The sequence below is a fragment of the Vidua macroura genome, chromosome Z (genome assembly GCF_024509145.1).
Source record: "Vidua macroura isolate BioBank_ID:100142 chromosome Z, ASM2450914v1, whole genome shotgun sequence".
NCBI lineage: Eukaryota > Metazoa > Chordata > Aves > Passeriformes > Viduidae > Vidua > Vidua macroura.
In genome coordinates this window covers 43,961,342-43,989,030 of record NC_071611.1, presented here as the reverse complement: position 1 = coordinate 43,989,030, position 27,689 = coordinate 43,961,342, and the positions used below count along the sequence as shown (strand labels likewise).

Genomic DNA, 27,689 nt, shown 5'->3' with positions numbered 1-27,689 from the left:
TTCGTTCTTGTGTAAGGCGTGGGTGCAGCAGGGTATCCTGTTTTTCTCCCCCTCTGGCTTACTCCTCATTCAGAGCTCAATTAGACCTAATTTTGGAGAAGTACAGTCAGTTACTTGTGCTGCCTTGGCTCCATGTTGGGTAGAGAGCACTCCAGGGGTTTCTAAGCTGGTCCTGTGGCCAAGGCCCTCAGCAATAAGCCAGATTCATAGAACCACAGACTAGAGTTGGAGGACTGAGAGACTGAAAAAATGATTACTGGCTCAAAACAACTGAAATGTATGTGTAGAGGGAGCAGCTCTGCAGAAAATGGGATGGTGCACTGCTCCACACCCCACTCTCTGGAGCCTCTAGTTCAGAATTGCCACCGATCACTGGCACACTGAAAGCAATGCCCCACATTCTGCCCTGGACCCCCAGTCAAGCCCTGGGGTGTCCAGATGACTGGAAGCACCCCTGGGGGTTGCTTGCCACAGGAAGCCAGAGCAGACCCCAGGACGTGTGGTTGTGTCCCTATTGTCTTTGGATACCTGAAACCACACTAGGATCCAGGGCAGTGGCTGTATCTTGTTTTTGGCTCTTTCTTTTCATCTCTTTTTCCTCTTTTCTATTCCTAATTTCTGTTTTTTGAAATTGAATGGGTAATTAAGATTGGATGAGTAAAGTTTGCTAAGTAAGTGCTCTGTGAAATGCTTTATTTTGATTGAATGTTTGTTTTAAATTCCTGATTTTCTAAGGTTTGCTAGGAAAGTTTGGTCGTGAACATTCTGTGAACTTTTGTCAAGTTCTTCTTTGTGCCCAACTCAGGAAAAAAGTAGTAGTAGTAGTAGTAGTAATACTTTAAGCCCTTTTTGAATAAAAAGTAGTAGTAGTAGTACTTTAAGCCCTTTTTGAATAACCTTTCCAAGCAAATTTAGAAGGCACCCTACAAGGATCATGGAGTTCAACTCGTGGCTCTGCACAAGACATCCCTATAAATCACACCAGGTGCTTGAGAGCATTGTCGAAACACTTCTCTAGCTTTGTCAGGCTGGTGCTGTGATCACTTTTCTGGGGAGCCTATTACAGTGCCCAACCACCCACTGGGAGAAGAACCTCTCTCTGATGTCCAAACTAAACCTCTGCTGACACAACTTTAAGGCATTCCCTCAGCTCCTGTCACTGTAACCACAGAGATCAGTGCCTGCCCCTCCTCCTCCCCTCGTGAAGCAGCTGTAGACTGCAATGAAGTCTCTCCTCAGTCTCCTCTTCTCCAGGCTCTGCAAACTATGCGATCTCACTGCTCCACATTTGGCTTCCCCTCTAGACCTTCCTCCATCTTCATATCCTTTTTCAGGATACTCTCTGATAGGTTTGTATCTTTCTTATATTGTGGTGCCTAAACTGAGCATAGTACTAAGATCCTGGGTTAAGTGTGCAGGATTCAAATGCTTACTCAGGGTCCAAAGTTGCAATATCCCTCTTGCAGTCTTGACTAGAGTAAGGCAGCCACATCATCAGGCAAGTCATTATTTCACTCTGGACATGACACACTTGTTCTACCTGACTGCCTACAGTGTCTTGAAATAAGAAACGCAATAGGCAGAGTACAGAGGCAGCACAGAAGCAGATCCCGTCTTACTCCCAACTCTTTCCCTCCCCTGCATGACAGCCAGTAAAGCTGAAGAGGTGTGAAGTACCCAAACATTATCTCACTGTAACAGGGGTAGGTCACAAAGCAAGGGGTAATAAGGTGCAGTGGTACCTCCAACTGTAGCAGCTCTTTCTCACACTTGAAACCAAAAGTACAGCTAAACCGATGACTGTCCTCTTTTTCATCCTCCTCCTTCAGTGTGTGATCAGCATATGCTACAATCACAGGGCCACAAGGCTCTGCCAGCATGTCTGGCTGAACACAGCAGACAGTTTGTCCTCTTCTGCAATCCCAGTTTTCTCAGGTTTGATCTATTTGCTTGTTTGTTTCCATCATTTATTTCTGAACTGACTGCAAACATTGGCAAGGGGGAGCACTCTGACTGATGTTAGCTAGTCGAGATGAAACCATGCCAGGGTCTGGATACAGCACCCAAAATTCACCCCCACAACTGGCAAGAACTGGCATGCCTGATGCCAGTGTACACAGATACAAGCACTGAATGGAGTATGGAAAGCGAACAGCCTCTCTTTCACCTGACACAGGACCTACTCCTGTCCATATGAGTGCAGCTGGAGTACAAGCACCCACACACCAAAGCCAGCAAGACCAGAAACTACAACTGAGGACAAATCTGGAGGTGCCACAGTTGAGGATTTATATTGAGGACCTATTTATATTGAACACCTTTCGTGTTGAGGGTTTCGATGCTTACCAGAGTCAGTCTCTGAAGTGTTGGACAGTGACTACACAGCTTCATTTTGCAGGCATACAATAGCATACACCATATGTGTATGCTATTGAAAGTGAGAATGAAGGAAGACAGCAACAAGCAAAGACCTCATTATCAGAAACAAAGTTACCTTGAGAAGAAATGGCATTTGGGTTGCACTGGTAGTATCTGCTGGAGAAATGGATTAAAACTCTCTCTCGTTCCTGAGTTTCTCCAATAAGTGAAAAAGCTTTAAAGAAACTCCTAAAACAGCAGTGGGAAAAAAAAGTGAAATTAAGGTAATAAATCTCTTTTTGCTTCACAGAGTACACAGAGCAAAACACACATCACAGCAAGAAGTACATGAGCACAAATACAGTCCCAAGGAGCCTTTCTGGGAAATTGGGCTATCATTCTTCATGCAGTTAAGTCCAACATTTTAGTAAATGAAAGAAGATTTAAATTACCAGTGGTCGCAGCCTCAGTGGCTGAGATATTATATATACAAAATAATAAGTAATTCCTATTTGAAAGAGCTGTTATTTTAATTTTTTTTTCTATGGGCAAGGGACTGGGACATGTGTTTTTTATGCATTATAAGATATCCAGGATGTTCCCTATTCTCTTCTAATTGCCCACCACCCCTGCACCTTTTAACTTTACTCATTAGTACTGCTCTCCAAATCAGAGAAGCTACTCCAGTGGTGAAGTCAAGCAAGCGCACAGCACTAACAGCTAACACAAAATGTGTGGTCACTTATCCGAATGGCCAGGACCACATCAGCTGGGGAGGAGTGTGACTACTTGGACCTGCAGAAAATATCTGAGCAAAAGGGCAGAAGACTTGCAACATCTCCCGCTGAGCTTCAACAACAGGAGGAGGCCCTCCTGAGGTTCTTGCTCATGAGAGCCCAGGGTGCAGGGCTGGTGCACATGTAGGCACACTCACTGGATATAGACAGCAAGTCTGTGCAGAAAGGTGGGGAGGACACACATCTTTAACTTCTATTCTCCTACTTGACCACATATCCTCTTAACCACACTGCTGTTCTGCCTGCATAGAAATATGCATCTCACAGCCACAGATGACCTCCTACATTCATTTATCAGGATGCTTCTAAGAAAACACTGAAAACACAAAACTTCTGTATCTGAAGTAAGAAGACATACAGAATGACTAACAGACTATTTTTAAACACCCCATTAGACGGAAACTAACACTAGATCTGAGAGGAATGGAATATATTGCTGGAACATGCACATCTATCTAGTCTCGATGCACAAACTTTAATTTTTTTCTCTCTGATATAAGGTCAGAGATAGGCTGTACTTTCAACCATCTCACACCCAAGCAGAGTGTGATCTGCATGGTAATAACTTAATTTCACATGTAATGTATTGCAAATAATCCAGTTCACAAGTAGATACAAGTGAATCTTAACAGGGTTTCTGACCTTCCTACTTTGTGTTCCTGTCCTGGTTCTGGCCAGAGTTAATTTTTAATATAAGGGCTGATGTTACTTCTGATCATCTTGAAGGGACCTCCAGGTCATATTTACAAGAAGTGAGCAACATGTACTATTACTAGAACTACTATTACTACTACTACTAGAACTACTGGTCCCAGCCAGGTAGAAGAAAGGGCCTGTTGTATTGTGTTTTATGTATTTTGGTTATCATGCTCTGTACAGTTGAGTTTGACAAATGGTTCACTCCTGTACCCCCTCTTTATTCAAATGGTATTACCCTTGTCAATCCCTCTTAGGTCTGCCCCTTGGCTCAGCAGAAGAGCTGAGTTATTCCTTTGTCCCCTCCCTGGTGCCTTGTCCGTCACCCGACGCCCCATCCCAATAATCTGGAAGCTTCCATCAAGGCGTCAAGTGATTGGGCGAGGGCCAGGAGCCCCTCCTCTAACTTCCCCTGATACATTATTGTTCCTGTCTTTCATCCCAAGAGTCACTCCCCAAGCTTTCCCCATTGGTTGTTAGACAATCCCTTCCCCTTTCCACACCCCTGTTTATAAGTTGTTGCTGAGTCTCCCTCAGGGCTCTCGGCTCTCCTTGGTTGGTTTTCCCTGGAAGCAGTTGGGCTTGTAAGAGCCCCCAGTAAACTTCTGGACTATAAACCCCTGATGAGAGTCAGCCTCCTTGCTTCAGTGATCGCTGTCCACTGCTCCTCTGGAGGCTCTCCCAGAACCCTGTGGGAGCACACGGGAGAGCCCACCGCCGGTTGTCGTGCCCTTCTAGCCAGGCCACTCAGACAAGCTCTGAGTGCGCACGACAGCAAGGGCCAATCAGATCTACTGGACTGTGCGGCTCCAGTGCTCTGGCACATCAGACACACAAGAGTGTAACGCTTTAGTTCACACCGGCACATGAGGTACCCTGATGCCACCCAGATGTGTGGGGAAAGAACCCCCCATCAAGAAAGGCACCTTTCTTGGTGCCAAGGGGATCCCAACAGCTGACAGCACTGGAAGGTAGAGAGAGCATGACTTGAAACGATTGGCAAAAGCATCCCACTGTGACTGGCTCAGAGGCCCTGTGCATCCTTAGCACAGGTTACCCCAAAAAAGTGTATTCAAGGACCCAAAAAGGCATTGTTAGGATTTTTGGGATAGCTGCTGTGGAGACAGAGGAAACAAGACAGCTGAACACCTTGCCCGGTGTCTCAGAGGACCCCTCTGTTCAGGGACTGCTGAGGGTTGAAGAACAACAGGTACAATTACTACCACACATCACTACTGCACCATCAACAATACTGCACCACTTGGGACACTGTGACCCCCAGCCAGAAGATGATCCGTGAACTGGAGAGCTAGGGAGTGGTCAGCAAGACTTGTTAACCTTTTAACAGTCCTATATGGTCAGTGTGTGAGCCCAGGGACCAATAGATTATCATGGCCTGAATGAAGTCACACCACCATTTAGTGCCACTGTGCCCAACACTTAGTGCCACTGTGCCCAACATGCTAGGATTTCAGTATTAGCTGGAGTCCAAAGCAGTGAAGTGGTGCCACCATCAACATTGCTAATATGCTGTTCTCCATTCCTTTAGCAGAAGGGTGCAGGCCTCAATTTTTTAACTGGAGGGGTGTGACATACACCTGGAACTGACTTCACCAGGGCTGGAAACAGCTGGACTAATCCAGACTGCACTGGAAAAGAAAGTGAGGAAAAGGGTGAGGTCCTAGAATACTTGCAGTATATTGACAACATGATCATGCAGGGCAACACAGAAGGAGTTTTGAGAAAGGGGAGAAGACAATCCAAATCCTCCTGAAGGCTGGTTTTGCCACACAGCGAAGTAAGATCAATGGGCCTGTCCAGAAACTCAGTTTTTAGGAGTTAAATAGCAAGATGGATGTCATCAGATTCCAATGGACTTGGTCACTGGAACAGCAGCTATGTCCCCACCAACCATCAGGAAGGACGCACAGATTTTCCTAGGCACTGTGGGTTTTTGAAGGATGCATATTTCAGATTACAGACAGATTTTAAAACTTCTCTATCATGTGATACCAAAGAAGAGCGATTTCAAGCAGAGTCCTGAACAATAAGAAGATTTTCAACAAATTAAACAGGAGATTGCAGTAACTAGTCAGGACGCTACAAGATGTAAAAAATATGCTCCACAGTACAGCTGGAAGAATGGTCCTTCCTGAAGTCGCTAGCAAAAGGGTACATGTGGAGATTCAACAACGACCCCTGGTGTTCTGGAATTGGGAATACAAACATTCCAACATACAAAGGATCTGAGACCAGCTACACCCCCATTGAAGGAGAGACACTGGCAACTTATGAAGGGGTTGGAGCTGCCTCAGAAGTGATTGGCACCGAAGCACAGCTCCTCCTGGTGCCTCAGCTGCCAGCACTGGGCTGGATATTCAATGAGAAAGTCCCTGCAACACATCATGCCACTGTGGAGTAACTGGATTACTCTGACCACACAGTAAGCTTGAATAGGAAACCCCAATCACCCAGGGATCTTGGAAGTCATCACCAATTGGCCTGAAGGTGAAAATTTCAGACTACCATCATCATCATCAGAGGAGAAGATGATAAATTGCTGAGGAGGCCCCACCATACAATCAGCTACTTACAAATTAAAAGGAATACAATGTCTTTATTGACAGTTCCTTTTGTATCACAGGGACAAATCAAAAATAGAAAGCAGCCGTAGACAGTCCTATATGACAAGTCGTAGAAGCTACTGAAGTACAAGGTGGATCAAGTCAGGTTGCAGAGCTGAAAGCCATCCAGCTGGCTTTAGGTATCACTGAACAAGAGAAATGGCCAGCAATCTACCTCTACACTGACTGTGGATAGTGTTAAATGCTGTTTTGGAGTGACAGGACTGACAGAAAAAGGCCAATCGGCAGTGCAGATGGAAACCCATTCGGGCTGATGAAATTGCTGCCCTGGTAGAGAAGTTGGCTGTAGAAGAACATCATGAGCATGAGATGCACATGTGCCCAAGAGCCAGGCTGCTGAAGAACACTGCAGCAATGGAGAAGTGGATCAGACCACCAAGATTAAAGTGGCTCAGGCTAATCTGGATTGGCAATGTAAAAGCAAATTATTTCTGGCTCAGTGGGCTCAAGATGCCTCAGGTCATCAGAGAAGAGACACAACATACATGTGGACCTGTGATCAAGGGGCAGACTTAACCATGGACAATGCCTCTCACTTACCCATAACTGTGAAACATGCAGTGCAATTGAGCAGGCCAAGCAGGTAAGGCATCTCTGGTACGGTGGGTGATGGTTGAAACACAGATATGGGGCAGCCTGGCAAATTAGTTACATCACACTGCTGCAAACCCACCAAGGCAAGTGCTACAAGTGCTTACAATGGTGGAAAAAACTACTGGGTGTCTGGAAATTAACCCCATGCCTCACACCAGGGCCCAAAACACCATCCTGGGGGTCTTGAGCTGCAACTTCTGCAGCAACATGGCACCCCAGAAAGAACTGAGTTGGAATAATAGGACTCATTTCAAAAGGAGTCCCACAGATAGATGGGTCAGAGAGCACAGGATTGAGTGGGTATAATACATCACCTATTATGCACCAGTCTCTGAGAAAATTGAACACTACAATGGACTGTTAAAAATGACATTGAAAGCAATGGGTGGTGAAACCTTCAAACATGCGGATCTGCATTTAGCAAAGGCCATCTCATTAGTAAATACAAGAGGCTCTACCAATCAAGCTGGTCCTGCCCAATCAAAATTACTATGCACTGTAGCAGGGGATGAAGACACTGTGATATGACATAGAGAAATATGTTAGGGAACACAGTCGGGACTGGTCCCGCATTTGCAAAGGCAAATCCATTCGTGGGGACTGGTTTTGCTCAAGGACATGATGGCACTTGATGGGTAGTATAGAGGGATATGGAAACATGAGGTGTACTGGAAGGGGATCAATTTTGGGTGAGAATGGTCTGTAATGTTCAATTGTACCATACTGTTTGCTGAATGGCACTGCCACTGTATGCTTTAACTGCTATAGAGAATGAATATAAACTGTTCCAGATATACCAGCCATGAGCTCCTGATGCAGACTGCAGCCAGGTGAAAGCAAGCAGCCCTCCTGCCCTGGAAAACATCTAGAGCAGATAGAACCCACAGTCATGGACTAAACAAACTCAACAGACATCTTGAAAGGACAGCCACTGACTACAGAAATGATACTCATGCTTGCATTGATACACACACACACACACACACACACACATATATGTAGCTGGGAGGTGTAGGACCTGGACACGACATAGATGGTACAGCATAAGGGATGGAAAACATACTGATTCTGGCCAGGACAGTTAATTTTTGCAGTAGCCAGGAGGAGCATGCCTAGGAGCCTGATGTTATTCTGTACAACCTCAGGTACATGTTGTGAGGGGGAGGCGTCCCTTCTGGTCAGGTAGCATGGTGGAGCAGTCAGGGTTTCCACGTGGTAACTGCTTGCATGTGAATGATTCACCTCTATTGTACATTCTGTTATTAATATTGTTGCTGTTACCCTTCATTTTCTTGTTTCATTTACTGTTTCCAGTAAATTGTTCTTATCTCAACCCTAGATCTTTGCCTTTTGTGCCTCCAGTTCTCCTCTCCAGATGCCCCATAGAGAGGGGGAGGGGAAGGGAGCAAGTGGCGCATGTTTTGGAGCGTTTCAGTGGGAACATTAAATTGGCAAATACTGTTCCTAAATCCACAACAGCTTCCAAGGAACATTTTGAGAATTAGCCATCTTTCTGTCTCCCACCCCAGTCTGGGCTCTTTCCAGCAACACTCCCTGCCCATGCCAGGTACTACTGACCTACACCTTTACCACTTCTAGAGCACATTTACCCTCTTGGAAGCTAACTTGGAGAAGAAACTGATGAAAGAATATTTGGTAAATAAACAAGGCAGTTTCCTTACTCTCAGAGCACAGTGCTACAGCCAAGGGCCACAGGGATTAGTTTTGTGCCCACCAGAGAACATAGAATACACTCAGCTGGAAGGCACCCAACAAAGATCATTAAATCCAACTTCTGGTTCTGCACAGAACACCCCTAAGAATCACACCATGTGCTTGAGAGTGCTGTCCAAACACTTCCTGAACTCTGTCAGGCTTGCTACTGCGACCACTTCCTTGGGGAGCCTGTTCCACTGCCCAATCACCTGCTGCGTGCAGAACCTCTCTCTGATGTCCAGCCTAAGCATCCCCTGACACAACTTTAAGCCATTCCCTTGCATCCTGTCACAGGTCACCACAGAGAAGATCCCCTCCTCTTCCACTTGTGAGAAAGCTGTAGACTGCAATGAGGTCTCCCTTCAGTCTCCTTCAGACTGAGCCAAAGAACCTCAGCCACTTCTTTGGCTTCCCCTCCAGGCCCTTCACCATCTTTGTAGCCCTTTTCTGGATACCTTCTAGTAGCTTTGTATATTTCTTATATTAAAGGGACCAGAACTGGCCCCAGCACTTGAGGTGAGGCTGCTCTAGTGCAGAGCAGAGCAGGACAATCCCCTCTCTTGCCTGGCTGGTGATGCTGTGCCTGATGCACCCCAGGACAGAGCTGGCCCTCCTGGCTGCCAGGGCACTGCTCACACATATTCAACTTGCCCTCCATAAGGATTCCCTGGTCCTTTTCCACGGCACTGCTCTCTAGCAGCTCATTTCCCAGTCTATCCCAGGTGCAGAATCCAGCACTTGCCTTTGTTAAATTTCACACAGTTGGTAGTTCCCCAGACCTATCGTTCATCAAAGCCTCCCTGCAGGACCTCTCTTCCTTTGAGGGAGTCAGTTGCTCCTCCCAGTTTAGTATCATCAGTCTTACTTATTATATGTTCAAGTCATGTGTCCAAGTCATTTATGAAGCTGTTGAAGAGCACAGGGCTAAGGATGGAGCCCTGTGGAACCCTACTAGTGACAGGTCACACCAGTCTGATGTCACCCCATTCACTGTAGCCCTTCGTGCCTGACCCGTGAGCCAGCTGCTCATCCACCTCATGATGTGTTTATCCAGCCACGGGCTGGACATTTTCTCCAGAAGGGTCCTGTGAGAGACGGTATTGAAAGCTTTGCTGAAATTCAAAAAGATCACATCAACTGGCTCCCCTCTATCATCTAAGTGTCTTACCTTGTCTTAAAAGGAAATTTGGTTGGATAAGCAGGACTTTTTCCTCATGAAGCCATGGTTGTGACCAATCACTGCATTGTCTTTCAGGTATTTTTCAGTACCTCCCAGAATAATTTTCCCCATTATTTTACCAGGCACTGAACTGAGATTGACAGGCCTATAGTTTCCAGGGTCATCCTTCTTGAAGGTTAGAGAGCTTCCAGTCAATTGGGACCTCTTCAGATGCCCAAGACCATACCAAAATAATTTGAGAGATCTCACAATGACATCAACCATTCTTTGAGTATTTCTGGAAAAATATCATGTGGGCCCACAGACTTATGAGGATCCAGATGGAGCAACAGATCCCATACAAGTTCAGGGTCAGCTAGGAGTTTATCATCCTCACAGCCATGGTCCTTCAATGCACTGAGCCATTCTGCATTGCCTTTTTCTACTGACTTATTTTTAAAAAAATCTTTTTGTTGTCCCATACAAGTACTAGCAATGTTCAACTCCAACTGAACTTTGTCAGCTAGAATTTTCTCTCTACAGTGGTGAGCAGCAAATTTGTATTCTTCCCACATCACCTGACTTTTCTCACATTGGACGAACACAGGGTTTTTTTGTTAGCTCCAGAATATCCCTGGTCATTCAAGTTAGCCTTCTACCTTGTCTGGATTTGCCAGCTCCTGTGCCCTTAGGAGGTGGTGACCAGTATTGATGGATTCCAGCACCTTCAGAAGCATTTTCCCAGGGAACCTTACTAACTAGTTCCCTGAGCAGCCTTAAGTCTGCTCTCCCCGTGTCCAGGGTTGGACTCAGAATGCACACTGAGAGGAGCTGGAGCAGCACCACATTCCCTCCTGTCATCCTGCAGAGGCTGCAAGAGATGTACTCAGGAGGTGCATGGGCAACATGGATCCAGGGAGTGGACAGTGAAGGAACAACCCTTCCCAAGTCTCAGACTTGTCACTGATGCTGCACAACAGCCTCCCACAGCTGCGAGGTAGCACAGATCTCAGCAGCTGCCCCTAAAATGCTCAATAAACCACAGCTTGTCAGTGAGCCAGCAACAACAGCACTGTTTCTTCTCATTCTCTGCCAAGCGTGAGGAAGCATATCTCAGTTTCCTCAGGCTTTGGGACAATTTTTTGTCCCCAGCTGCTGCTGCATGCTTAAGCTGTCAATTCTGCAGCTACTTTTGAAACCTCAACAATCCCTTGGCTTATTTAAGTCCTACATGAGCCTGGGCACATTTTAGAGAAAGTCCTAACTACTAATATTAACAGGAGATCTACAGGGAGCAGAGACTTCCTAAATATGCGCCACAAAGCAATTATGTGTTGGATTTCACAATTTATAAGAAGGGTATATTTAGCATCACGCTTCAGGGGTGCTGAAACATGGAACTGAGCAACACACCTCCCACTGCCCAGCAGCTCCCACCCCATGCTGAGCGGGTGCTCCAGCTTGGCTCCACTCCTCCTGCCTCAGGACCAGGCGGTTCATGTTTGTGCAGGCATGTTCCATTTCCACCACCTTCAGAAGGCAGGACTTTGTGGGTGCCTTTGATCTGTTATAGTCTCATGGCATCAGACCCCCAGAAATGCATTTGCAAAGGAGCTAAGAAGTGCGTGCACACCTTCTAGATTTTCATTAGGAAAAAAATTCCCACTTAAATAACCTCAGTCAAATGAGTTAAACTCATTTAAATCCCCTCAAACACCAGAACACCAGCAACTGTGCTAACAGGCCATTGCTACACAAACTTGGTGTTTTAACTTCTGAAAAAAAAGCACTGAAAAAAACATTGTTGAGGTCTGATTCCAATGTAAAAAGGAAAGAAAATAAAAGGGCTGGGTTTTTCAAACACCCGCTCCGACAGTTATCAAACTCACTACAGCTTTTTCCACAGAGAAGCTTTTGCTGTTCTGTACGTTTCTGGACTCCTCAGGGAGACACAAAGAGGGGAGCTGCCAAACTACACCAAACCCTGGTCTTAGTGCACTGCAGCAAAGCAGGGTAAGCTCCAAAAGGCATCAGCCATAGAGTCGGCACAGATCAGCTATGAGCAACACTGTAATTCCTCACTAGCACCTGGCAGACTACAAGTCCCCTGTTTTGCCAGCGACTGGACATTTTTCTCCAGCTTCTCAAGAACCACCCCTAGGCAGGTCCACCCAAATATTTCCCTCTCCACATGGCCACCACTCCAGTAGCACTAGAGTAGGGTAGTACACCAAGCCAAATAGAAGATGAAAGTTCTGTTCCCAAAATACATCACAGTCCTGTCTTCATCTTCTTACATCCCAAAAGGACAACCATGTAAATCAGGACAATACTGCAAACAGCACTGTTACTAAAATAAGAATATGAAGTCTACAAATGGAATTATACCTGAGTGAACAGTCCAGTGTCATGCCTGTGAAGTCAAAAAATTTAAGATATTCTTCGGCCACAAGCTTGCTGAATTCATTGCTAAAGAAAAGCGAAGAAATAAGTAAAGGTTATCATTCAAGAGTGAACCCCTCCAGAAGCATCAATAAGAATGTGGCCAAGCACATACTCATATCAGCACATACTTTTTACCCAAATGTTTTGCCACATCAGAGCGTTTGAACCTGTCCAGATGGTAGAGGCGCTTAGCCAGGCGCCTGGCTGCTTCCAAATTACTGCTGCTGCCATTGCTGAGGTTGTGGCCAAGGGCTCCAGTGGCATCTTTCTCCTGAAGTTCATTGCTCCCCATGGCTGCACTGGAGTCTAACACCACATTCTGCAGGTCAACATTGCTGTGAGATTAAAAGAATATGGAAAGAAGAAAAATAACACTACATTAGCACTTCCTCTTATAACAGCAGGCAATTAACTGTAAAGAGGCAAGATGACACAATGTAACAAAATCCACTTAATTGAATGAGCAGTGTAGAAAGGGACATTCACTTGGCAGTCAGCAGAAGTTAAGGGTTTTTAACAAACATGGACTTTCCTTCTAACTGTGCTATCCTATCCTCAACTTGGGCTCACTTCAGAGAGGGCTCTTTGCTATTATCAGCCTACAGCTGCAACTGCACTAATGCTTCTTGCATTAGTATTTTTTAACCCAATTGCTTGCTTGGCTTGAAGAGGCCTCTTTAAAACTAAGAAATTACCCATTTTCCAGGAGAAATGCAGTGATTAAGCTAGGGTGATCAGTTACTCCAAACTGAGTCAGAACAAGTCCCTTCCTCATTCTTCCCCAGTTGTCCTGGAAACAACACAATTCCTTAAATCTAAAATAGTATCACCAGAACTCTAAGTGGCTTCTGTGTCGCCTATGAGCAGTGGACATCCCATGGGAAGGCACTGCTAGAAAAAGCAGGACTCGGAGCAAGGAACCCAGTTTGGATTATGAGAGACAGAAACCATCCATGCCAGCCTGGAGAACTCCTTGCTTCCCTCCTGCGCCCTCATGGTGGCAATTATTTCCCTCACCTGCTGCTCAAAGTCAAAATGTTCAGCATGGTAATTCCAGGGCACTTCAGATAAATCATGCATTTACAGATTCCTCCCACCTCTAGTTCAACAGGAAAGCTCTGGCTGAGCTGTGTGCCTGCTTTGCTTCTCCCATGAAAGAGGCAAGAGCCTGCCGCACCAAGAAGTGCACTCCCACATACACGCCCCTGCACAAAAGCAGACTTTTAACTTTAGAAGAGTTTTTCTCTGACACTGGCATGGTTTTTTTTGCAAAATCTCAGCTCTCTATATGTGTGTGTGTGCACTTGACAGCATTTCTATTTTTATTTCTGTATTTTTATACTATATAGAAATTCTTTTTACTAAAATGCCATTTACACAGGGATAATGAATGATCAGCAAGGGTCATGCACAGGACAGATATGAGTGGAATGAGTTAAAGATGACTTTGTACACACAGCACTTTAAACAACATACCACAGCTTCACATACCAATGTAATTTTCAGACTTGACAAGCCATGGTTAAAACAACTGATCACTGTGCTCCAGTAACAACTGTCTAGCCATTTACTCAAATGTCTGCTAGCCACTCATTAACTCCTCAAAGATGAGATTTCATATAAGGTGAGCTTAAAAAAAAATATTGTATTGCCACAAATCATCACCTGCTTCCAACCTCTCTTCTCATCAATGGTTTAAGAGAAGGACATGTACAGAACAGAGATTTGCCCATTTTACCTCTGTTTCCAATCTTTCAGTGCTTCTGCAACATCAGAAATATTACACATTCACCCTGTGGGTACAACTTCTTTATCACGTATCTGGGGAAAACAGAAATCTAACCTGTTCCTGCAAGAACTGGGGATTTGCACTGGTTTGCATTTATTTCAGTGTAAATAAAAGAGTGCTTTTAACAAAAGGGAGTCAGCCTCAATGCCTAGAAGGAAATGAATACTGTAAATACAATTCCAACAACACTAATATTACTGGCCATCAGTTATCCTAGAAAATAAAAAAGCCCCTCCTGACATCATTGTGTAAAATGCCTCTTTGGCCCTATCCAAAACCACTAGCAAATGTATGAAATTCTCTAAATTTGGCCTATACCAAACTTGTGAAGAAAGCAAATGACAGAGTACCCTGACACAAGCACTGAGCAGCACCTTGTCCATTCAAATCAGGCATGACCCATTCCAAATTCTCATCTCTGACAATTGACAAGAGCAAGGCATACCCAAGTGAGCTAACAAATCTACAGAGTCTTTAATGTAAAAATGTTGCTTTAAAAGCCATGCCAACTCACAGAGCCTCACCTCACTATACATCACAGTCCTCTTTCACCACTGCTCTTAATTAAAGGTAGTATTTATAGCCCTGAAAGATGGCCAAAGCTGACAAGAAACATCTGTACCCTGCTAGGAACCAGAGCACTACAAGATTCAACATTACCATAAATCACCAAAAGTTTAGAAAGGAAGTCCATCAGCCACTTAGTGAAATTAAGAGTACAGCACCTTCCAGCTTCTGCTTTGCTTCTAGGAGCCATGGCTGGGATATGAAGAAGGAACACCAAGCAAGAAGGAGGGTGTGCTCTTCCCTCTGTTTGCCAAAACTAGTCAACAGGGCTGCATAAGAAAAACTACCTTCCAACTTCTCCATTCTAACGCTTCATACTGACCGAGGGTGCCCATACATGCATTGAAGAATAAGGGATGCTTCCTTCTGCTATTCCAGTAGTTAATTCTGACAGTTGATTAGCTTATTACTTAGTACGAAGGGGGGCTAAGTAAGTACTTTTTGTACCTAGTACAAAAAGTAAGTACTATGTAAGTACTTTTTATACTCACAAAGTAGACGTACAAAAAGGCTGTCAAATCAATACAGGTTGTCTGTAACATAAGGCTCTTGTTCAGGGAAAATTACAGATTCTTAGCAGTAAAGTGAGACTTCAGCTCTCAAGTGGCTTTAGGTGGCTCGAAAACTCAGTGCTCATGTCACTGAAGGCTTAGGAAGTGCAGATGCCCTGTGCATGGCTACTGTGCAAGCTGCCTTCACGGCAGGATATTTTAGCAGGGTCCAAGTGGTGTTACTCAGGGAAAAGGCTGATGTCTCTTCTTACTTTCAGTGCTTTCCAGGTCCATCCTTTTTCCTTCACACCTCTGTTTACTAATCTTCTGAACTCAGTAATGCTTGCCTCCCTCTGTAAAGTGCTTATAATGAATTCTAATCAAGAGCTAAGAGTAACCAAGGCTGAAAATAGGTCTCTCTTCTGCAGTCTACAGTTTCTACACATAAAGAATCCACAGCAGCATTACCATCAAAACAGTGCCAAGAAAGGGCTTTGTGATACAAAGCAAGGCTGGACATAGATTTCTCATGCAGCATTACTCTTTATCATGTAAAAATGAGACCTCCACTGAAAAACACAGGCTGAAAAATGTAATAGATTATACTCCCCCTAATCCTAGATTCAAGGCTAAAAGGGATTGTAATGATATTGCTGGTAAATGCCTGTCCAGCAATGGCCACTGATTTTTATCCAGAGACACATTAATCTCTGCTATCAGAAAACACAGAAAACAGAAGCTACAAAAAACCTCCAGATCTCTCTAGTCTCACAGCACATGAGCTGTGGCCAGAAACCAGGTCTACAGACTGTGGTATTTCTGTCCCCAGCAATGCACTCCTGATGCATCCGTTCTCCTTCTGCCAAAGCATCCCCACACCCACGCGGAATGCACAGAGGCTGTGACCACCATATCCAGCAGAAATTACAGGAATTCGATAAGCAGCTGGTGTGGTAAATGCAGTACTTTCTAATAGCTCTCCAAGCTCATAGATAAAACATGTAAGCTGTAGACTCTAAGCTCTGCCAGGCTTTCCAGCTTTCTTGTAATACTCCATAACTGCTAGGCATTTTATACTGTTTTATTCACTTATTCCATTATAGACCAGTTCTACAGTGATTTAGCTCCCAATACCAAACTATCTCAATCTTGCCATGCTCAGCACTTAGCACACTTGATCTGTTTGTGAATATTCTAGATTCACTTACTGCCCCCATCTCCCATTCCAGGTCCCACCAAAACTGAAACTCTACACAGTAATGTTTGACTGAAGAATGGCTGCAATTTCCAGAAAAAACACAGCAAGGCCAGTAACACGATGATATTGATACAGGCATCTCATATCTCAGTGGTCTACCCTCCCAGCCAACTAAGCTTCAAGAGGAAACCTCAGCCTGAGTGTGAGTTTATGATGCTTTAAACCTTGGTATGCTCTTCATTTTGTAGCAAATCATGGAGAAAAAACTCTCTTCTTCATCCCAAGGAAAAAAACGCTTATTAGCATTTTTCTTTATGGAGTAAAGGCACTGATCAGTTGGCCCAGCTGCTAACAAAGAAGTGATGTTCAGAGTTGACACTGAGTGGCAGGATGTGACAACTCAGCCTAAGTGCTGTCCTCATCACAGCCACTTCAGTGATCCCAACTTGCCACTTTTACCAGACTGATGCACAGCATATGCTCTGTGGCACATGGACTCCCTTGATGCGTATGTTCCTTCCCCAAGGAACACTAATTTATCTGGCATACAAGTCTGTAGGGAGTGCATTGGTTGCACTAATTGTCGGGGAGCTTGGATTAAGACAGGGCTGGAACCTTCACAGACTTTTTGGAAATAGAGGAGGAGGGAACAGGAGGAAAAACAACTTTTTCTCTCAAATAAATGTGCATGCCTTTAACATCAGCTTTACTCCAAGGTAAGCTGTGTCCGGCATTTGTGAGCAAAACCCACCAGAGCAAAATGCAGCAATGACTAAAAGTAAGAAAGGGTGGAGAGACATTCTGGCATGCTGAAGCTAGGGCCCAAACCAATGTTGTTTTCAGCAAGGGTAGGGTGTCCACTGAGGAGCCACACTGAAGCTGATAATCACCCACTGCAGGACAATGCTGGCCCTGTTGTCTTAAACACTTTCACTCCGAGCTTTCTCCTCCCAATTCTGAAACAGGACAGCATTCCATCCATAACCATCAACTCTGTCCATGAAAAGCATGCTCTAATACTAGTTCAACAGCCTCTCATGGCAGGGACAAATGAGAAACAGTCAGGTGCCTGCCCCCACTCCTCCTCTCCACTCTCTATGTCCTGCCCTGCGGAAACAAATCCCTGGTCTGAAACCCTTCAGAGAGATGTGGCTGTTCAGTGAATGATATCCTTTCACATTTCAGAGCAGACCAGACATAACCAGTGGCACAGTCTGCATTTTGTTTAAAAGGACCTGAAAAGCTGTGATTGAACAGTCCAGCTCTGAAAGGAGCAGTTCCACTGAAGAAAGTGAAAAAATCCCGGCAGCAGTGGGATGTGATGACTCAGTTCCTCCTACAAATGACCCGACCACACAAATGGGCTGGGAACGGCTGTGCTGCAGTTTTGCTACAGCTCCAAACAAGCTTCAAGGCCAAGAGAGAGTGAGCACAAAAGCACTTCAAGCAATGATTTACCTTGCCAGTTACCTTCAGCTCCAGGGCTCATCCAAGACAGGACATAGGAAGAGGAGAAAAATAATAAAAAAATAAAAATAATGCCCTTTCCTAGCAGATGACTCAGGGTGGTATTTTACTCCAAATGGTTTAATCAGCTTTGAAGTCCTACATACAGGTTCTCTTCAAAGACATGCTTTGAAGTAGATCCCTCTTTGAGGACTGACACAGCTGCACTTTGCTGCAACTCAATTCAGTGGGTATCTCACAAGCACAGCATCAGCCAGGACATACAAAGCGAGGACGGTGTCCATAAGCCAGAGTAACCACCAAGCATCAATTAAAAAGCACCTCAACTGTGTCACATTATAGGGAGAGGAGCAAAGTTAAAGGTAATAATCCCTGTAATCCCCTATTGGTTATCAATACAATACATATGCAAAGTCAATTTCATGGGCTGAAATGCATACTGCTGTTCAAAAATAACTTCTTCTTTCCTGTAATAATTTGTCTTTTTCTTTCATTAAAATAATTCCTACTGATTGTAAAAAAGGGAGCTAGCAGCTAAAGCATTCAGAAAATACCATTTCTGTAGGCTTGTATACAGCAAATGCAATTGTCAATACAGGATCACAGCATTAGAACAAGAAGTCCCACCACATGCAGGGACAGGATTGCAACCCTTTTGAAAGACAGCACATACTTTAGCACACAGACATGCTGGCCCACTGCCACCTGAACTACAAATGTCTTGCTAAAAATACTTCAGGTTTGACTCCATTTTGATCTCAGGTTTCATACATCACTATGGTATGGATTAGTGCTTGCTAATGGACATTCACCACATTAATGTCACCATGCCTAGAAAGTGAAAACCTGGTCCTCACCACAAGGGATATCCAAAGGCTCCTCCCTGCAATGGGTATTTCTGACATGCATAGACACATAGACAGGACTCTTGAAAGCATTGGGATTGTCCCATACCCAGGATCTGATCCACCTGCCCCAACGAAATTAAACAGACCCAACAAATGCACTGCATATCTATGACCTTGCTCAGAAAACAGCCCCTACATGTTCCAGAGCCCACCTGCTCCAGGTATCAAGAGCCACCATCCCTGTGTTCAGCACCCACCTGACCCTCATTCCCTATAAGGCTCCTGCTGGGTTCTCCAGGACAGGACCAAAAGTGGGAAGACAGCAGAGGACTTTCCCTCCCGTGCTTTGGCTTCGTTTAACTAGGTTAAATGTTAGGTAGGCTCAGGAAAAGCATATTAACCAGGCAGCTGGTCCAGCTGGTCCTCCCTGGCAGGGAGCAAAACAGATGCATAAAAATACATATGTTTACACCTTTTGGTTCAGGCTTCCCTGCAAATGTGCAGATGAAGCACTTGAGCACTGGCACTAGTATCACACAGGAGTTTTACACTGAAACCATGCAGCAAAATGAACCACCTATCCTCAGAATAGTAAATAAAGAAAAAAAAACAACAGAGAAAAAAACAACCACTAACCAACCCACAGCTCACCCAGCTGTGTTAGCAGGGAGTCTGCATGCTCTGCGTGCCCTGTTCTTCTCCACCGCTGATGCAGCATCACATCTGAAGACATGCAGGCCTCTCTATGCTGTCCTGCCCGCTGCCAGCTCAGTCTCTCTCTATCCCAGCACACACACACAGGAAGAAGAGACTTAACTGACAATAACATGGAGAGGGGCCTGACTAGCAGCCAGTCACGGCTAATAGATGAGACAGCAAGGCTGTACTTCGGGACCAGCTCAGAGCTGGCAGAGATGCCTCAGTTTTGGTGAATCAAGCCTTCCTGACCTAAATGGCTTTGACTGTAATGGAGACGTGCCAACAGATGCCAGCTTAAAGCTGAGCTGCTGCTGACAGCTCTATACTGAGGCGAGGCGCTTTGTGTAGCAAACTGATCAGCTGCTCCACTTTTTTTTTTTTTTTTTTTTCTCTCTTCTGTCTCTGTCAGCTCCTGGATTTTTGTTTTGTTTATTTTAAGAGGAGGCTGGGAACAGAAGAGGCGAAAAGTCAGCAGCTCTTTTTTCTCTGTAAAACAACAGTTTATTTAGGAACTAGAGGCAGCTTTACAAACTCTCACTAAACTGGTGCTCCAAGGACCTCATTAGCCAGAGCAAAGGCAAACTTTGTACAGCATATCTCCAGAGCCTTGATAAAGTGATGACACCTTCTTGGAGGGAATACCAAGGTGAACAGTGTAGCATAACATTTTAGAAGTTATTAGGCTGTGAAATAACAAGGCAAATCCTCAGCTGTCAAAATGCCAGTGGTGTCAGAAATTTACCCTGTGAATTGTACCACCTAATCTTTACCTGGATTCAACATACACCCGTGCCAGCATATTGTGGTTAGCAGTGGCTCAACAACTGACAGATGCATTAGCCCATGTGGCTAACGTAGAGCCCAGCAAATGGGCTCCCGTGCTTGCTTGCTTGCTTGCTCACCAGCTGCAGATACAATGGATGCATTTGCTTTTCTAGGACAATAACCAATGCCAGCCCTCTGAATAACCTTTCTTATGCTGGGCATATGGTTGGCAGCAAATATGTAGTACCATGTTCTGACTGACCTATGTCTCCTACGTCCCAGAGTCTGCCATGAGCTGAGGCATGTCTGAAGGTGAAAAAAAATCCACTCAGCAAAATAGGGATTTAAGCAGATTTCACACTAAATGCAAAAATTCAACTGGGTCTCAAAGTGAATCTTCAAAGTGAAAAAAAACTCTACCAGACCTCTATCAGACAGACTAATAAAATGAAAGCATAAAGATTCCCTGTTAGATTCCTAAGTACTGAGTCTTGTAACTACATTGAAAAATCAAATACAAGCTACTTTCGACAAAAAATACTAGTGTGCAAAACTGAAAACCAAAATTATAACTGGCATGCGGGTACTCATAAACTGGGAAGAGACTTAGAGAATCAGCCCGGGGAGAGGAATCAAAACTGGATTTATCTGTCAACAAAGTTTATTGTCTTAAAGAAGGAATAAGCAGAGCGCCAAGTAAGAAACTGCTGGAAATGACCTATACACAGAAGAAAAATATCCACCATGGGAACTACTACAAGAGGCCCCAATAATTAAAAGTAACCTGGTACCCATGGGAATTTCAGGCTACATTCCTGTAAATTTATTTTGAGAATCGCCAGATTGCTATAGGGAGTTTGTTTTCTTCCCCTCTTGAATACATATGCAACTAAATTTGTGTTTGCATCTCTAGGAAAAAAAGAATAACAGGACTTGCAGAATTTGCTGAGCACCATCAGTTCTTTGAAGATGATGGCAGGTGGTAAATATTTAGCATTTTTCAAGATTAGGAGTTGCAATACAGATTTTTTATTTTCTCTCTGGATTTACAAAAATCTTGGGCAATGTCCTGCCAACAGGGGCAATATTTCCCAAGACAACAGGAAAAGGCACTTATGGCAGGAAAAGAAATGCCATAAGTTTTTTGTTGTTGTTTTGTGGGTTTTTAAAAATTTCTTACTCTGACTCCAGCCTACAAGGGGAGAGGAAATGAAAATCTGTTGTAAAGTGTGCAGTAAAAGGAAACACTAAAAGAAGTCCAGTCTTTAAAGTCTGGAAGTATAGAGATCATCATAGAGGTAATTTCATAATTCTCATTTAGTCACGCAGATGCTTTGTCTGTGGTATACATAGACAAGATAACTCCTTTTCCCCTCAGGAATATCTTACTGCTTTGGAAACACATCCCTTTCACACCACTCTGACTTGGACCACCAATTTCAATCAATTTGCAAATTATTACATCTAGTCCAGGCAACACAAACTCAAGCTCAATGTCTTGTTAGCAGCTTGCTAACAATTTTCCTTACTGCCTCTGAAAGTAAGACTAAACTCCCAGACTGGAAGGCTGAGCCTTGCTCGCCTTAATACAGTCCATTAGCATGGGAAGGGAGGAGAACAGTGCCTGGAGCATGGGTGTGGCAGTGGCGACTGCATGCCTCTGCAAGGATAACAAACAGACAAGGGCATCAAACGCGGTCCAAATGCAACGTCCTTATTGTCATTACAATGCTTCATTACACTGGCAGCCTGCGGTTCAGCCTATTTCATGAGGAACCCATGGTGCCCTGACATCGGAAAGGCTGTTGCTCAGCTCTGAAACCTCACACACTACCCCTCCTCCCCCTGTTCTCCGACCCCCTCCTGTGGAAATTTAAGCCTACTTCAGCTGCAGATCTTTTTTTTCCTCTCAAAGGGTTAATCACTACAGAATGACAAAATATTCTGCATTGGAAGGGATACAAAAGGATCGTTGACTCCAACTGTTAAGTGAATGGCCCACAACAGAGATCAAACCCGCAATTTTGGCATTATTAGCATCATGCTCTAACCAACTGAGCTTATCTCAGAGAACTGAAAGAGAATAAACTCCACCCCAAAGACACGAAGAGTCCCAAAGGAAGGCAAGCTGCACGCCCTTCTCCCCCAATCATCCCTCCTCTACTGGCCAGGCACAAAGGGCACCTAAGCTATGCCAGGAAAGGGCTACTTGAAAAAGTAAGCCTGCCTGCTTTGCAGGAAGACTCCGGAACAGCTGACATCCCCCTACCCTAAGGAAGCATGGCAGGTGGCTGTCAAAGCAGGCAGGTCCATCATACAGCTCTTGCCAGGACTTACTGTATTTAACCACGGCCAGCAGCTGACAGGGAGGACAGCATGAATGAAATCTTCAGACACCTAGGAGCTCATGGAACTTGCAGCCTGCAAGCCTCTAATAACGTTTTTTCCTCTTTTTTTTTTTTTTCCAGTTCTGAAGGCATGTGACCGGCCCTCACATACCAGAGTTGACCCCTCCCAAAGCCAGCAATTTCCTAAGAGCGGAGAAGGATGTTACCCTCCCGCTTATTCATTACGAGGCCAGGTTTCCTTGTCCTTATGCATCAAAACTTCACTCCTTGTGTGAGGTACGCTTTGGATCCCTCCGGACAAGTGCAGAAGGGGCTGTGGTACTCAGCTACCTGCTAACAGGAGGGCATGGCCACAGGGAGCCCCGGCTCCTCTTTTCCCAATTGGCACACGGCTTTCAATTTCCAGGTGAAAAACCACCGGCTCTTTGCCCTCAAGTCGGCCATCCCCTTCTGTTTTGGGCCAGAAAGAACTTGTGTTTCACACTGCTCCCCCATTAACTAGTGCTGGTACTTGGAAGCATCCTCCCTCCCCAGTCACTTTTCATATCACAGAAATACCACGGCACAAGGCACTGCTGAGATTTTGGTTTCGGTTTTTGCTCCCTCGGGTTGGCAGTACCGTTTCCGGAAAAGGGGAGGGGCTCTCATGCTCCTTGCTGTCCCGCACTGCCACATTACCCTGCTCTGCCCCCAGATCCCCGCACCCGAAATCTCCCCACTTCCCTTTGCACTTGCCAGTATCTACATGCCGAGCCCCCACAGCAACCCCCACCCCTCTGGGAGGGGCTTCTCCCGCCGCTCTCCTCCAGGCAGGGGGCGGCGGGAGCCGGGAACCCTAGCTGGGCAAAGTGCACGGAGCGCTCCGACGGCACCACGCACGGCCGGGCACGGCGGGGCGAAGGGCTTGCCTGCCCCCACCCTCCTTCTCCGGGAGGGCTGGACCACTGCGGAGGGTGCCTCCGCTGCTCTTCAGCGCCAGGCAAGGAATTGCATGAGGGGAGGGAAATACGCGAGAGGAGCTGCAGCACTAAGCACAACCGCAGGTTCACAGCACCGTAGGAAACGAGAGCTTCAGCAGCAGGCACAGAGGTGCCATACACGCATCGCACAGGCAGACTTAGGTAAACCTAAGTCTAGGATTGCTTCAGGGAACACAGCCGCGCGTTCAAACTCCCTGAGCCGCAAGGGCTCAGGAGGCTATTTCTGGTTCATCTGAGCATCACCATGACACACCGCCTTGACCCTCTGCGATAAACCTGCCACTAGCCCTAGCACGCACACGCTGCTGCTTCTCACCCATGCGCTCTTAACACCGTGATTCCCCACTGGCTCCAACAAAGTAGTACTCACGACCTGTCAGTCGCCTGTCAGTCACCACACAACATACAGGCCTAGTGCAATACAACATGGTATTGGAATACCGAAGGAGGAAGGGTGGTGTTAGCTGTAAGATTATTGCTGGGAGGATTACTCTCTTGGGCATATTCGTGGCTAGGCATCCTGCCGTGGTGACATTCTCTACCGGCATTTACCTTAGGTGAGCCCTTGAGGCTTATCCCTAACAAACCAGAAACACTTTTTTTTTTTTTTCCCCTAATTAAGTGAGGAAAAAAGTATTTAAACATCTACTGCTAGTTTATCAGTATGGCTGCAAATCTAAACTAAAATTAATTCCAAGTGAAATCCACATTAAGCAGGCACCTGATGTGACTCATCTAAGCACACCTTGTCTTTGTCATAATTTTTGTCCTGATGAGCCTTATGTGACAGTATCTTTTAAATACTACTTGCTGCAACTACAGGGTAAAAGAATCTGGATCTGAATGTGCTGCTTGTTCTCCTATGTCCAGTTTTATGTCAGCCTTTGGTTTTGCTATAAGTAAGGAGCTACAAGTCTCAGGACTGACTTCAGTTTCTGGCTCCATACAGGTTATTGCAGATTAGCAGTCACTTATTGCCTATTGGCAGGCACCATGCATGCACAAGATTTAAACACCTTTTTTACTGTATGATTGAGGGAAAAATATTTTAAACTCTAACGTCCTTCTGCCTGCTGTTTTAAGAGCAAACTGTGCCTTAATCCATACTACTTCTGCTCAAAGGACTTCTTTCATTTCAGCACAAAATAAAACAGATAAAAGATCTCCCACCCTTACTCCCAGAAAAGCTCCAACTAGACTAGTTCCATCTAAGGGAATAGTCCTAGGACTCTTAGATAACATCCTGTCACTGGAGGATGAAGACCAGAGGCATCTTTGTCACTCACAAGGTCCTTCACCACTTTGCAGGTGTGTTGCACCCTCACCACTCTGCTTTTAATTCAACCTCCCACTTTGTCTGTGTCTGCCTTTCACTGTCCCCACTCACTTTGACAGCACACTGTAAGAAAAGTTTGTACACAGAGTGATTTTCTACAATTGTACAGTATTTTCTGACCATTCAGCCTAGTTTTTGCTTCTCACATGACTCTTTCTTTTAATAGGCTTTCTCACCTCTCCTTTTACTTAATCAGAAATCATTAACATTTTTGTAATGCTCACTTCTCTTTCACTAAGTGCACAAACGAAAGAAGCAGCTAACCTGTGAATGTGGTGGGAGCAAAATCTCATCCCAGCAGAAGTAATGTTCTAAACTCCCACTGACCTCAAGAGAGGAAACACTGTGCACAAAGGCACATGTTTAACATTCAGATCACAAACTGCATTTGGACAACTCATTTGTGTACACGAAAGTGTTACCACTCCTAAAGTTGCTGCCAAAAAATTCAGGTAGGAACTGTAGCTGAACAAGGTTCATTTGTAACCAATAACTAACTCCTCCAGAGACAGGTCCCAGAGATGTGATAATACCAGACATTTATCAACACATCAGCATTGCCTAATAAACCTTCATAATGTAAATTTGCTCTCTTCTTATGAATGGCAGGTATGGATGGCTCATTTCTCTTCTGCAGTCACCCTGGAAATTATTCTTGTCGAAAATTAGAAGTGTTAAAAGAGGCAAAACTACACTCTCTGACAGTACACTAAAGTAAAGAGAGGTTGGGAAAAAATCAGCAGGCACACAGAAAGCTCACCCACTACTTTTACCTTTCCAGATGAGGGACTTCTGTGACATCTCCTTTGAAGAGTGTTTCGCTTGCATCCCTTAAGCCATTGGCAATGCCTTCACCACATCCCTTCACCTCCCTGTCAGGCACATCTGTCTGCCCCACAGCTGATGTCCTATCTAAAAACTGTCCACCCTCCTTCATGCGCTGCTGGATTATGGGAGTGAGTGGTATCTCAAAGCTGAAGTAGCTATCAGGCTCTGAGTACAACGTGTCCAGAGATTCCGCACTGTAGTACAAAGATGCATTGTCTAGGATGTTTTCAAACTGTGAGCTGTATAGATCAGTGGAGATGTCAGAGTGCCTCTGCCCAAGGAAATCTTCGTATCCTCCTGTGGCGGCTTCCCCCTCCTCCACCATCCTGAAAATTAACCAGAAACAGCTCATTTCAGTTTGGGGGCAAGACTTTGGGCAATCCTTCTCACCTTCCACTTTTCTGAACAGAAAGGTTAATGCAGCTTTATGCAAGAGAGGGCACTGCAGGTAAAATGCTGGTTTTTCCTTGCACTACCTCTCTTTATAACTGTTATCATCTCCCTCTCCAGGGACATAGAAAGAAACAATTTTCTGGGTAAAAGAAGAGGGCTAGGAGACATCCTAATACTGTCTAACTGATCAGCTGCTTACGTGCAAAAGAGAAAAGCACAGTGTGCAAGATCTATCCTAGCACCAGTGCCAAGCCAGAGACTGCACATGCTGGAGATGTGTATCCAGATGGAGCCTCTGCCCCTGAAGGATTATTTGCCAGCTCTGCAGTCCTAGGACTGGGGTCTTCAGCAAAAAGCTGAAGGAAATCACTCCAAAATGCAAAGGGAAGCACGTGCAATTAAAAATATGGAGCCTGGGGAACCAGATTTGAAGGGAGAAAACTCAGCCTGCTTGCTGATGCAATGAAAGGTATACCATTCCCCTGAAGAGTTTTCTTCTCTGCTGCACCAAATACTGTGTGGCTCCTCAACATGCCAGAGGTTAGGGTAGCCAGCCCAAGTAATCCCATGCACTAGTCAAAGCAAAACTCCACAGATACAGAGGTGCAGAGGCAGGAAAGCCTCCCTTGTAGAGATGTTGTCTCAGCAGCACACACCTCTCCAGGTCAAAGTGGGCATGATTTGCTCAGAGCGCACCAGTGGAACCTTTTGTTTTGTCAGAGATGAGCATCAGGAAAGAAAAGCAAGCAAATCAGGATGCAAAGCAACATGCCATTCTTGCAATACGTACTGCTAAAATGATATAAACACAGATAGATAGATAGATAGATAGATAGATAGATAGATAGATAATACAGAAAGCACATATTGTAGCATTTATCCTCCTATGATCGACATGGCCTTAATGTCTTTATTATCCAACCATTCAGAGGTTGTCACAGTTTTTGCACAAACTCTGAATGAAACCAGAAAATCTGTTCAGGTGTGTATGGACAGGCCTGCGTGCCAACTGTATTTAATTACATGGTGTTCTGGTTTAGGGCAAATTTGGGAGAAAACGTCAAAAAAGGGCCCCCCCCCCAGAAAGCAAACTCACACAGCCCCCTCCCCCCAATCAGTTCAGGAAGAATTTCCTCTGAGAGAAGTGGAAAAACCTGTTTATTTAACAGGCAAAGCACTCCCCAGCACAAAAAATGAACAATACCAGATGACAAAACTCATTTGTCGCTCTGAAGAGATGACAAATTCAAAAAATCTCTCTGGGGGGTGGCCACTCTGTTACCAGTCCCTCCGGTGCTGGGAAAGGCTGCTGCTGCCCACAGTAGGCCCTGGTGGGCCACAAAGTGCGAGCTCTCGGTGTTTCCCCAGGCCCCAGTCCGGAGCAGGTTTGAATGGATCCAAGAAAAGGGAAAGAAAACCAGTCCAGGGAAACTTGGACTGCCTCAGCTAGCTAAACGAACTAAAAAGCAAAGGAACGCGGTGTCCTGTCCCATCTGTGCCCAGACAACACAGTGGTGTTCCGTGTCCAGCAGACTGTGGAGAAGTTAGTGCAGGCTGATAACAAACTCTG

At 45.1% G+C, this 27,689-nt stretch overlaps 1 protein-coding gene across 2 annotated transcripts in view; it reads right to left on the bottom strand.

Moving 5' to 3' along the window:
• LOC128821553 (PH and SEC7 domain-containing protein 3-like) overlaps positions 1 to 27,689 on the bottom strand; it is a 114,627-nt gene that overhangs the window by 59,994 nt on the left and 26,944 nt on the right. For both annotated transcript variants that reach the window (XM_054002711.1, XM_054002709.1), the window contains 4 exons: positions 25,672 to 26,052; positions 12,539 to 12,745; positions 12,354 to 12,434; positions 2,495 to 2,607 (listed from right to left, as the gene is read on the bottom strand). In XM_054002711.1, coding sequence (XP_053858686.1) covers positions 2,495 to 2,607; positions 12,354 to 12,434; positions 12,539 to 12,745; positions 25,672 to 26,052 — 782 coding nt within the window. The remainder of the gene's footprint in view (positions 1 to 2,494; positions 2,608 to 12,353; positions 12,435 to 12,538; positions 12,746 to 25,671; positions 26,053 to 27,689) is intronic.